Source organism: Clupea harengus, chromosome 3 (assembly GCF_900700415.2).
Source record: "Clupea harengus chromosome 3, Ch_v2.0.2, whole genome shotgun sequence".
Classification (NCBI taxonomy): domain Eukaryota; kingdom Metazoa; phylum Chordata; class Actinopteri; order Clupeiformes; family Clupeidae; genus Clupea; species Clupea harengus.
Window position 1 is genome coordinate 25,783,500 of NC_045154.1, and position 13,613 is coordinate 25,797,112.

General features: G+C 48.2%; 1 protein-coding gene across 2 annotated transcripts in view; it reads left to right on the forward strand.

Annotated features, from left to right (window-relative positions):
* Positions 1–5,411: 5,411 nt before the first annotated feature.
* The window catches only part of b4galnt4a (beta-1,4-N-acetyl-galactosaminyl transferase 4a), a 63,862-nt gene continuing 55,660 nt past the window's right edge, over positions 5,412–13,613 (forward strand). For both annotated transcript variants that reach the window (XM_031565175.2, XM_031565176.2), the window contains exon 1: positions 5,412–5,527. In XM_031565175.2, coding sequence (XP_031421035.2) covers positions 5,423–5,527 — 105 coding nt within the window. In that variant the 5' untranslated portion in view covers positions 5,412–5,422. The remainder of the gene's footprint in view (positions 5,528–13,613) is intronic.

Sequence of the window (13,613 nt, forward strand, 5' to 3'; positions counted from 1 at the left end):
GTTGATTGTTGTTTCTCTGTTGTTTGTTTCTTTTTATGTTGTTGTTGTTGTTTTGTTTGTAATGTCACATTATGCTTTGGCAACACGCCAATAAAGCTATTACAATTTGAGAGAGAGGAAGAGGGACACAATGTGTGTGTGAGGGGGGGGGGGGGGGGAGAGGGGTAGAGGGAGAGAGAGAGGGAAAGAGATACACTGGAGGGAGAAGGTGTGGGAGTGTGTGTTACAGAGAGAGACAAAGAAAGAGAGAGAGAGAGAGGGAGTGAAATTGAACAAAGAGAGACAATGAGAGAGAACATGTATTGATATATATATATGTGTATGTGTGTGAGGCCACTACAGGAGGACAGAGCTGAACAATAACAGATCCTGTAGCCTGTAGGCTTGCACAGACACGGCTAACAAAAGCACCGCGCTGCAGACGGCGCACCATGCGCAGGTGTGGCTCTGTTGAATGCAGATTACGCAGGGCAGTGGGGGGGACACGGAGAGGCGGCGCAAGCTGCTGTGTGGTTTGATCGGCAAGCTGTTGTTTCGCTTCACCCGCGACGACGTGGAAACGTTTGTGAACATGCACGCATTTCTGTTTTTCCTCAGTCGAAATCGATACCCGGGGCAGTGTCCTCTGCAGATGCCCACCAGCATTCATCACTCACGGTGGGGGGGAGAGCGGGGGGTTTGGGGGGAGAGCGGGGGTTTGGGGGGGGGTTAGGCAGGCAGGCGAGGGGGTGGCCTTGCATGGGCTCATAATTGGTTTCCTGTGCACCCATTTGTCATTATACGAGCCACTGTATCCAGGTGACGGTGGTCGTGTGCTCTTCCGTCCCGGGATCCTTTGTGCCTCAGACGCCACTGCCGTCGCTGTCTCTCACTGTTGTGGCCCCGGCGGCTGCGTCACCCCGGGCTCACTCGTGAATCTCTCCACCAATGAGCTGGAGGCCCTCTATCAGCCCTGGTATTGATCACTTCACAGGCTTATTTACCGTCCCTTCTTCTCCCGGTGCTCTCTTTATCTTCCTCTCTCTCTCTCTGCCTCCCTCTCACTTTCTTTCTCTCTCTGTCTGTCTTTCTATTCCTTTCTTTCTTTCCCTGCTGTTCTGTTGTCCACGCTTCTCATTTATAATTCAGCCCCAGCATTAAAATGTGGCTTTTAGTTTTTCAGTGGCATTTTGTTTCTCATTGTAGACCTCCAATTGCGTCCCGTCTCCTCCACTCTGTGTGCAGCTGTCAACTCCTGGCACCAGAGACGTTAACGAAGCTATTTATGAAATGGCAGTGTTGTGTGCATTTACTTGCACTGTCATGGCAACTGGAATAGACTAATAGATGGCGTGACAGATTTGTGAAATAAACAGTCTGAGCGACTCTTTTGATCCCAGCGAATAGCAGTTTATTCTGAGGAGAAATATGAAATATTAATTGTGAAATGTGTAACGGTTCTCTGGTTCTCCGGTCTGGTTTTTTGGCCGTTGTTAGATGATTCTTATCAAAGTGAAATTACAGTCGTCTACTACGCACTCTCCCCCACAGCCAACTAATATGGCCGTTTGCCGTGGTTAATTAATCTGAGGTGTGAAACTCGGGCCCCGGTGGGGACGAGAGCAGTGAGGGGATTGCTGTGGAGGTATGACAGTCTCTTAAGAAACACTCAGTCATGCTCTCTCTCTCTCTCTCTCTCTCTCTCTCTCTCTCTCTCTCTCTCTCTCTCTCTCTCTACTTCCCTCTCTATCTGCTAGGTGAGTATTTGTGAAAATAAAAGAGTAGGAGGAGAGCAGATTGCCTTTATTTTGGTTTATTGAGTTGTAGTGCTCCCATTTGCATTTACCGTTACCTGAATTGTGGTGTGCAAGTAGTAGAGTCCATAAATACAGGCATTAAAAGAAAGGAGTGTGTGTGTGTGTGTGTGTGTGTGTGTGTGTGTGTGTGTGTGTGTGTGTGTGTGTGTGTGTGTGTGTGTGTGTGTGTGTAGGGAATGGATAGAAGAATGAATGAATGATTTAAATGCCGCTCTCTAACTGCTAGTGTAATGACTCTCGTGCATGGCTCCTTGTTCTTCCCCCCCCCCCTCCTTCTCCTGCCCTCCTCCTCCTCTTCTCACACTCGTCAACAAAAGACTCCCAACAGACAGCACCGTGAAGCGCAGCAATTTGTTCTTGTCAAATTTTCTCCTTTGCTTTTATCTACTCTGCAAGCTCGTTTGTAGTGATGAAAGATTCTTTAAATGAGTTTTTTTTTTCCTTCCATCTGCATTTCTTTTTTTTTTTTTTTTTCCTTCAGGCAAATGAAACGAACAAGGAAGTAAAGACGTTCTTCACTTAATCATCATGAACCAAATGCAGTGTCGGAGGGAATAGCTGGGCAGCATATGGTCCTTGTTTACTCATCGCTGGCTGGTGCCAGCATTTACAATGGGGCCATTTTGTGAAGTCATATCCGGGCATGGTTATGCTGAGGAAGCAGTGCTTTTGTCATTTACGTGTGTGATGTGTGAAAGCAGGCAGTTTGCACATTCTAAATAGAACATCAACTATTCATTGAGTGGAAATCCCATGTTGTATGAACCTAGAAGAATGCATGGCTACAGTTGGGCAACATTTTCTGAAATACAGAAATGCATATTTTTGTATCAAGACTTTCCAAGTCGTTCCCCCCGTGGGTAAAACGGGTAGCGGCAGGTATTGAGGTGAGCTGCAGATCATGAAAATATTCCACGGTGGGTAAACAGCGTTTTTTCCGCTCGTGTGCCAGGCACAGCCTCTATGACTGCCTCTCTTCATGTTGTTCAGCAACGCAAGCAGAGGAAAATAATGCAATTACTCTGCCTGGGTTATTAACTCCCAACGTGACAGCGGAGGGGGAATTAAAATTTGATTTGTGGCTCATTTGGCCCGGGTTTTGCTTGGCTGCCGGACGATGTCGCAGCGTGAAGAGTGCACGCTGCTGACCGTGCCTCGGATAGTCGCTTTGCTTATCCTTAACGAGGGGAATTAATTAACCTCATTGATATGCCGTGGGCGCGACCTCCACTTCCTCACCATGGTTCCGTATCCAGCAGCAAAACACTTGCCCCCAACTGCCACCTCCCGCGTCCACGGCTCCTGCTCTCATGCTGCTCGCACTGTGGGGCAACAGAGTAAGCTGCTTCGTATTGACTGAAGGAGACCCAGTGCCAGTCAGGGAGGCATTCGGCTCATTTGTGTACACACTCCCCTGTTTTAAATTCAGTCTTGTGAAAGAGGCATGGGATCCAGGCTAGCTGAAGTTCACTTTGGTCTCGAGACATTCTGATGGTGGGGAAAGATTAGTGAGACCAATTCCAACTAGGGAATTCTATAAAACAATTTGGTTGGTTGGCTTATTTTTTGTTTGCTTGGTTGGTTGGGTGGTTGTGTGGTTGGCTGGCTGACTAGGTGGCTGGGTGGCTGGTTGGGTAGTTGGTTGGGTGGCTGGTTGGGTGGGTGGATGGTTGGATGGTTGGGTGGGTGATTGTTCATTGTGACTGCAGTATGTTCAGGAGATAAGTGCTCATTGAGGTAGGTTACTATGCCCAGTAATCTCTCAGTGATTTCTGCAGCACTGATGCTGAATTGGATGGCAATACTGAAGGGAATGAGTTTCCTTCGCAGCTTTGAGTGGAATGGTTGGTGTGATGGCAAGTGAGGCTGTTTCATTCTAAACAGCTGTCAGAATAAAAGATGGCGGTCGTTGGGTCTGTGTAAACCTCTCGTCTGGACAGTCACATGATAGCCTCCTGCTCAGTCGGGTGAATGCAAAGGTGCAATAAGGAAAAGACCTATATCACCAACGACACACACACACACACACACACACACACACTCACACACACACACACACACACACACACACACACACACACACACACACACACACACAAACAAAGGTACTTCACCCAATGGGTACATGCATGCCGTTAAATGCACACACACACACACACACAGAAACACACACACACACACACACACAGACCTCCAAAGCCTAGTTTGCCCTCCTCATCACTCAAACAGCTGGCACGCACTCTCATCCGGCTCACCCGAGAAAGCATTTAGGTTAATGATGATTAGCGCTCAGGTCTGCTCTGTGACGTCTCTCTCATCCATCCCTTTGCCTCTCCAGCACACTCTCCCCTCACACACACAACATCCACTCTCATCTCATCGCCACACCACACCTCCACTTCTCTTCTGCCAGGAGACTCCAGGAGCTTTCCTGTGGTGTTCTGAGTAGAGACACACCTGTGTGTGTGTCTCTCTCTCTCTCTCTCTCTCTCTGTGTGTGTGTGTGTGTGTGTGTGTGACAGCCTTGTCTCTCCTCATGAATGATGCTTTGCAGAGCCATCTGTCCTATTCGCACCTCATTATTACAGACAGGCTTTTATCACTCATGCTCCAAAGCAGAAAGGAAATGAAGAGATTTCCAGTCGTCCCATCATTTCACTCCCCCCACCCCCACCCCACCCCTCAAATATGTATATTTTATTTCTCTCCGTCTGGCTCTGCCTTGAAAGCACTGTGCTGCTCTTGAAAGAGATGGGCCGAATCCCCTTCTCTGCTCTGAAGTTTGTTGAAAGGCGCTCGCTCGAGACAAGCCTACCTTGGCTGAGGAGCCTTTTTTTTTTTGCAGCTCCCACAAAGAGAGAAGGAACTCGCCACAATTTTAAAAACAGTCTCATCGGTCCTGAGGGACCTACTAGCCATTTGCAGCAGGCAAAAACAGGAGCTTTCCCAGTGGAGGGAAGTTGTTATTTCAGTAAAGCGTACGAAACACACTGGAAGGAGAACTCGTGGTTTCTCCTGCAAGATGAGATAGATCTTAGAGGACCTTAGAAGTGTTTTGGCAACATGACTATTAAAGCATGAATTATTTAGCCAGTTTTGAAGTGTGTTAGCTATGAAAAGGGTAAGGGATTTGAGCTTGCACCTCCCTCTTTAATTTGATACACTACTTGCACCATTGGGAGGGCAAAGGAAATGATCCTATATTGAGGTGAAATCCTCTTTCTTAGATGTCAAAAGGGGGGATATTTTACACCAGCATAGCCATTTCACTGTTGGCACACCACTTGTCACCCACAAATGTGCCCTAAATGGAGCGTCCCTTCACAGGCCTTGGCTTCTGTAGTAGGCAGAACTACTCAGACTGACAGAGAGGCAATGGGCATGCATATATAGATACACACACAGACACACACACACACACACACACACACACAGACAAACACACACACACACACACAGACACACACACACACACACACACTCACATACACACATTCATGCACACACATATCTATAATTACACCTGTGCATACTCACACACACACACACACACACACACACACATACACACATACACCTGCATACCAACATACACACATACCCAATTGTAACATGTTTTCTTCTCCATGCAGGAGGATGAGCCCAATGCGATGGGGGTCAGCGGCAGAGACCAGGCAGAAATCAGGAAGTCTCTCACCCAGAGGCAGAAGAAGTTGCCATGGAAACCTGAGGTACGGCACACAAGGGAGCTACTCTTGTAATGACAGTGCTCCGAGCATTCCTTTATTGTCAATTCAATAGATCTAAAATTAGAGATCTTGGGAAACACATAGTGTGTAATAGCAAGTCCCTGACATAGCTGACATTCAATATTGTGGCAGTCGATCAGTCATATGAAAAAAAAGTTTGTGAAAGTAATGGGAAGATGGGGAGTGAAATTAAGTGTGTGGGGGGGGGGGGGGGGGCTGGCCTTGTCAGACTGGAGAACAATACCGCTCTCAATAGCATGAGTTAATCCCTCTAGAGAACCTGTGCCCTCAATGGGTTTCATAAACTTCTAATGCCCTTATCCCTTAGAGAGAATAGAGAGAGAGAGAGAGAGAACGAGTGTGTGTGTGTGTAAGATAGTGAGAGACTCACTGAAGCTAACTGCCCTAAAGCTAACTGAAGGTCAGTGCGCTGAGGCTCTGTGTAAGGATTGTGTGTGTGTGTGTGAGTGTGTGATGAGAGTGTGTGTGTGAGAGTGTGTGATGGGAGGGTGTGTGTGTGTGTGTGTGTGTGTGTGTGTGAGAGTGTGTGATGGGAGGGTGTGTGTGTGTGTGTGTGTGTGTGTGTGTGTGTGAGAGTGTGTGATGGGAGGGTGTGTGTGTGTTTGTGTGTGTGTTTGTGTTTGTGTGTGTGTGTGTGTGTGTGTGTGTGTGTGTGTGTGTGTGTGTGTGAGTGTGTGATGGGAGGGTGCCCAGCATCGAGAGGAGTGAGTGTTGAGCTGGAGAGGCCAGCCCCGTGGCCCTGCACTGCTGAAATACCACTGGATTAGCCGAGCTCAGACAGCTAACTGGGCCCTGGGGTCAACGGTCACAGATGCGAGCTGCCGGGCAGCTGCATCGACCTCCGAAAATGTCTGCGCTTGCTGGCGGGGGTGTGGTGGGGTTGTACGGGGCAGGGGCAGAAGAGAGGCATGTGCTGGGGGTGGGAGGCCTGCTGCTGGCACGCGTGATGGGTGGCCAATTAGACAAGTGGCCTACAGGAAGTGGCTGATGGATAGCCAATCAGATCGGAGGCCTTCGGCCAGAGAGCAGATGGGGAGCCAATCAAACAGGGCGAGTCTCCCTGCTGCTTCCCGCCCATCCTCATTTTCAGCAGCGGAATCAAAATTGAATGAAATTCTTCTCCACATTGTGTGTAGTTGGGCAGTGGTTTGGCTTGTTTCCTCTCTTGGAAGAGGCTTTGTTCAACACCTCCATCAATAACATCCCACTGGCAGATCAGTGGCATCCATCTGCTGTGGAGGCATGTACAATTAAAACCAAATGATCGAGCTGCCTGATGCATTCAGCATCCCCCCCCCCCCACACACACACACACACACACACACACACTTACGCTGAAGCAGAAGCTGTTCCTCCCCACAATGTAAGATAGATTCTCTTGAGAAGTGTCTCCTGAAACTCACTCATCTGGTCTTCCTCTCCTCTTTTTCTCTCTGGTTTTTTGTGTGGAGGAGCTGCAATTAGTGCAGATTTCCCCACGAATTGCCCCCTTTTGCGGTGGCAGGTGCAGCAGGGGAGCGTGTGGCGTGGGGCCGGGGCAGGGGCAGGGGCAGGGGCAGGGGCAGGGGCAGGGGCAGGGGCAGGCCCCAGCGCCAGGTTGGCCTCCATCAGGGTGGCACATCAAACAACGGGCCAGAGCCGAGTGCCACCATCTGCCAAATGTCGTTACAGTTTAATGAGGCGGCTGCTGGCAAAGAGAGGAAAGGGACGGAGCGTCCACTTCCTTCACTTATTAGCTCAGCCTCTGGCCTCGGCGATGGTGCCAACGATCGTCCAGGGCTAGCGCCATTAGCATATCAGACATGCTGCCCGCTCCATCAAAATATGCCATTCTTCTTAATTAACCGTAATTGTAAATTATTGTTTCTGTGTGTGTGTATGCGTGTTTGTGTATGTGTATTATGTATGCAACATTTTACTGACTCATTATCAAGAAGGTTGGTATTTCTCAACCTTTACTCCCATCAAGCTGACTAAAGAGCTGTCTGCATGCCTTGATAGTGTCACCATAGCATTGCACATGTGGGTGTTTGGGTAATTACTAAGAGCCTGGAGTCTCTATATATATATATATATAGCACTATATGAATCTCATTGGTTTGAATTAAACCTCTATACATTCTTTAGTCTGCCTCATAGTGAAGTGGATTGATAGCAGCATGTGGTGGATGTACAAACAGAAGCACATGGTGTCAGGTGAGTGATGTAAAGAGGGCACTGCTGGGGCAGCCTTAGACGAGGTCAACCCTCTCACAAAACTGTCTCGACCTTCACAGTCCTCACCTCGTGCCTCACTCTCTCTCTCTCTCTCTCTCTCTCTCTATCTGTCACTCTCTCTTTCTGTCTCTCTCTCTCTCTCTTTATGTCACTCACTCTCTCTTTCTCTCTTTCTGTCTCTCTCTCTCTCTTTATGTCACTCTCTCTTTCTCTCTTTCTGTCTGTCTCTCTCTATCTGTCACTCTCTCTCTCTCTTTCTGTCTGTCTCTCTCTCTCTCTCTATCTGACACTCATCTTTCTCTCTTTCTGTCTCTGTCTCTCTCTCTCCCCCTCTTAATCTTTCTCTCTCTTCATCTATCTTTCTCTCTCTCTCTCCCCTTCTCTCTCTCTCTGAATGGCTGTGTTTATCTCTGTGTGTCTGCGCAACCCATCTTTCTCCTCCTCTAAATGGGCCCGGTCTCTGAACCCTTGCCCACTGATGACAGCCGGGGTGGCCTGCTGGGTGTGTCTGTGTGTGTGTTGTTTGTGTGTTGTGTGTGTGTGTGTTGTGTGTGTGTGTGTGTGCTGTGTGTGTGTTGTGTGAGTGTGTGTTGTGTGTGTGTGTGTTGTGTGTGTGTGTGCATATGTGCCCGCTAGGAATAAAGAGGAGGGGAAATTGAGAGACAGGCTTCATGGGAAATTGCTGCCAATCCATAGAAGGTCACGGATGGAATATGATCTCTCCTTTATCTGTGTGAAGGTCATAGAAGGTCACGGATGGAATATGACCTCTCCTTTATCTGTGTGAAGGTCATAGAAGGTCACGGATGGAATATGATCTCTCCTTTATCTGTGTGAAGCCGCAGAGCCTCAGCGGTGGAGGAGATGACGCGCCACCTCCACTACTCCCTCCACGTCCTCCACTACCCCCTCCACCTCCTCCACTACTCCCTCCACGTCCTCCACTACTCCCTCCACCTCCTCCACCTCCTCCATTACCCCCTCACCTCCATTTTTCTTTTGGCTATTCTGGGGAGCGGCGCTGCTCCATTTGCGGATCTGCCAGGTCTGAACAGCATCATCGCCACGTTTGCGTCCAGGAATGGAGGCAAGCCTTAGAAGTACAGAGATGTTCAGACGCAGAGCGCAACCACATCTTTGCACCTCCCCCCTCGACACACAAGCGCACACACACACACACACACACACACACACACACACACACACAGCGGGGTTGTGGGTGACAAATGGCGCGACTGCTTGTCATCTGCTGGAGCACAGTGCCATTTATCTCTGTCATATAGGCGTGTGTGTGTGTGTGTGTGTGTGTGTGTGTGTGTGTGTGTGTGTGTGTGTGTGTGTGTGTGTGTGTGTGTGTGTGTGTGTGTGTGTGTGTGTGTGTGTGTATTTTCTCTCTTTTTACTTGGCAATGCTTGGTGGGGCTCCATGGATCAGAGGGTACAGAGAGACATTTGTGGAGTGTGAACTCAGAGTACTTTGCAGAAATAATAGACTAGAGGGCCCAGCAAACCACAGCATATCCTCTCACTTACAGTAATATATGTGGTGTGTGTGTCTCTGTGTGTGTGTGTGTGTGTGTGTGTGTGTGTGTGTGTGTGTGTGTGTGTGTGTGTGTGTGTATGATAACTAATGTGTGCATGTGTCTGGCGTGCATGTGCGTGTGTTTGAGTGCAGTGTAGGTTATAGTTTGTTTGTAGGCCCTGACATTTGATCAGGGCAATGGAATGAGTGAGGAGTAAGAAAGTAATACTGTGTATGATTTGTGTGTGAGAAGGTGTGAGTGTATTTGTATGTGTATGTGTGTGTGTGTGTCTGTGTGTGTGTGCATGTGTGTATGTGTATGCGCACAGCTGCCTCTCAACATGGTTGTTCCAATGTCATGCTTTCATCCCTCCCTGCTCACCTCTCCTCTGCTCTCCTCTGCTCTCCTCTCCTCTCCTCAACTCACCTCCCATCTCCTCTCCTCACCTCACCTCTCCTCTCCTCTCCTCTCCTCTCCTCTCCTCTCCTCTCCTCTCCTCACCTCACCTCACCTCTCCTCTCCTCTCCTCTCCTCTCCTCTACTGTCCTCTACTCTCCTCTCCTCTCCTGTCCTCTCCTCTCCTCTCCTGTCCTCTCCTCTGCTCTCCTCTCCTCTACTGTCCTCTCCTCTACTGTCCTCTCCTCTCCTCCCCTCTCCTCTCCTCTCCTCTCCTGTCCTCTCCTCTCCTCTCCTCTCCTCCCCTCTCCTCTCCTCTCCTCTCCTCTCTTCTCCTCTCCTCTCCTCTCATCTGCTCTGAGAGGGGAGCAGGTCCCATCAGCAGCACACTCTGCAATTAAAGTGCCTTCTGGGCTAAATATAGGCCCTGCAGGCGGTGGGGTCGGCCAAGCGCACTGGAGCATCTCAGCCGCTGACTGGCAGCAGACAGACAGAGCCGCTCCCCTCTGCAGCGTGGGCACCCAGGCACGGCGCCTCCCCTCTGCATCGGGGCACGGTGCAGAACCCTCCCCTCTGCTCCCGAGGAGCCCAGAGGGAGAGGAGGAGACTGAGGGAGAGAGGAGGAGACTGAGGGAGAAAGGGGGAGACTGAGGGAGAGAGGAGAAAGAGAAACGTCTGTGCTGAGATATTTGTTGAGCTGTGCATCCCTCTTTCATCTCAACCCTATCCCTCACTTTTCCTGACTCTTTGGGCATCGGGGGGGGGGGGGGTCCTGTTGGTAGAGGAAACAGAATAACTGCAGAGTCTGATTGCTGTTTTATTCACAGCATCCACAGGCAAACCCCCCAGAACTAGAACCCCCTTTCCAGTGTAAGGATGGGTCCTGCTATGCTACATATCACGCCCATTCAGTAGCCTGTGGAATGAGTAGTAATATATCTTACATGAAAAACTCTACATCCCTGTTTATGAATTAATTTAATAATTGCGATAAATTATTTTTATATAAATATATATAAATATAATAATAGATATAAAAAGGGTGGCTTTAAACCAATCAGAAAAGGTATTTAGAAGACTCCCCTGGAGTTATCCGTACACCCAACCCTTGTCTAGAGATTGAAAAGAGTTTCCGTCTCATCACTTTACTTTTTTGTGACGTTCAGATGATGTTCCCAACATACACACATTACACACACTTCACGCTGAAAAGAGACCTCTGGCAGTCATGATTGGGAGCATGTTTCAAAGACGCGCCCTTAACCTTTCCACAAGCCCTGAAGTGAAAAAGAAGGAGATGAGCTATTGCACAATCACTATATCTGTAGTTCAGTGAAATGTACGTGACTGAATTTGGACTATTATCTGAATTCAGTCCTCTACGCAGGACCCATCACCATTATGAAAAATAATTGAGTTATGGACTCTCTGAGTGGGTACAGTACTGTACTGTGCGTTGAGTTCATGTGACATATTGGGATCATTATTATGCTATGCATGCCTTAATGCCTGTGTTAAGTGTGACATATTGGAAGGGCTGTGAAGAGCACGTCAGTATTGTAGTGTCAGGAAGTGAAGTGAATGACCGGATGGATGTGTGTGAATACCAGAGTGATTTCTGTGCCTGATGGTAACCGCGCTATGCTGGAGTGTGTGAAGTGCCTCTGTGTCACTTAGCACTGACTGAGTGTCCTGAATAGCAAACCACTATATTCTCACTCAGCCCTCACTCTCTCTTTTCTTTCTCTTTCTCTCTCTCTCCCTCTCTCTCTCTCTCTCTCTCTCTCTCTCTCTCCATCTCTCTCGTGCTCCTTCTCTCTCAGCGCCTTTGACTATCTCTCACTCTCTCTCTTTCTCTCTCTCTCTCTCTGCCAGGCTGTCGTCTTTCTTATACCAAATTATTTCACAGGATCAAATCCATCCGAGAAACTCTTTAAGAAACGTCTGCTGTGGCTCAGCGAGGGGTTATACTGTGTTGAGATTGAGTCCTGAGGAAAAGATCACAAGCTGCAGTGAAAAGAAAAAAAATATCCTATACACATTGCATTGTACATCTACAGTATGTGTACGTCTACAGTGGAGATGAAGGAAAGGCTAGCCCCCAGTAGCGCCTGGCCTGACGGGAGGAACCCAGCTTGCTAGCGCACTGCAGGCTGCATGCCAGACAGCAGGAGCCCAGTTCAAAGAGGGGCAGCCTCAGCCTCAGGCTGACCGGAGAGTTTGCATTAACCGCAGACACGAAACAGGCTTGGCTATGTGTGGAAGCTGTGTGATAAATTAGCGTATAAACGTAGCGTATAAACGATATATAAATTGATGTAGCTTAATGAACATTTAAATAACGCATCGCTGAAGATGGATTTTGAGTATTTACCCACTGCTTTAATGAAAAAAAAGAGTTATTAGGTTTTAGCTACCAGACCACATGTATCATTAACTTAATGCATTACATTAAGTACATTGAGACATATAAATGTACTAATTCCTCCCTTTTTTCCATATCTTAATATGAGACCACAATGTCCCCACTGGTATTCAGTTATCGGTCGCAATTACTGATATTATGCTGGTGCAGAACTGTACTTGTTCATGTTAACTAATACATTAGAGAACAAACTAATCTATTAAATCTCTTATAGCAAACTGTATGCCGTATTCATGTAATGCATTACATTAAGTACATTGAGACATACTTTTACTAAATCCTCCCACATTTTTTCAATAACTCAATATAAGCCCACAATGTCCCCACTGGTATTAAGTTGTCAGTTGCAATTACTGAAATTAAGCTGGTGCAGAACTGTACTACTTGTTCATGTTAACTGATACATTAGAAATAACTAAATCCTACCAATCTCCCATTTTTTACATTGTACTTTTATTATCATTATTACTTGTTGGGTGCAGATATAATAATCTGTTCATGTTTTATGCAACAATATACGTTTTAACCGTTTTTTTTTTTTTTTATGTGTGTGTCGCGTAGCATCCTGAAATTAATTTTGATGGCCTATGACATCGCTACCAGCAACTTTTGCAGGGTTTTATTGTTTTTTTATTGTTTAAGGTACTCTAAGGCTATTCACTATGTAGTTTTGTAACCCCCTGACAGAAACCCCACAAAAATAGGACAGCTTCCAAACATTTTGCCAAAATACTGAGCTAGCTGGCTTTTATCAGTGCCACCTGTGCTGTGTGTGCTTCTTCCAAGGCAAGTCTGTTGGGAACTAGATCACTTGCCAGTGAGTCTCTGCCTCTGTCTCTGCCTCTGCCTCTGCCTCTGCCTCTGCCTCTGTCTCTTCTTCTGCCTCTGCCTCTGCCTCTGTCTCTTCCTCTGCCTCTGCCTCTGCCTCTTCTTCTGTCTCTGGCTCTTCCTCGGCCTCTACCTCTGTATCTGCCTTTGTCTCTTCCTCTGCCTCTGCCTGTACCTGTGCCTGTGTCACTGTCTCTGTCTCTGTCTCTGTCTCTTCCTCTGCCTCTGCCTGTGCCTGTGTCTGTGTCTCTGTCTCTTCCTCTGCCTCTGCCTCTTCCTCTGCCTCTACCTCTGTATCTGCCTCTGTCTCTTCCTCTGCCTCTGCCTGTGCCTGTGTCTCTGTCTCTTCCTCTGTCTCTACCTCTGCCTCTGCCTCTGTCTCTGCCTCTTCCTCTGTCTCTGATTCGGCCTCTGTCTCTTCCTCTTCCTCTATCTCTGCCTCTGCCTCTGAGTTTGGTGCTGGCTGTGGTTCTGACAGCTCAGAGAGCCTGATGGGAAGGCTGGGGGTCTGACAGCAGCGCTGGAGGAGTTACAGGTGGACGGAAGCAGAGCAGATGCTGCCTGCCGAGCCCATGCCTGTGTGGTGCTGATGGCAACCGGGAGAGAGGGATGAGAGAGAGAGGGTGGGAGAGAGAGAGAGGGATGAGAGGGAGGGAGCT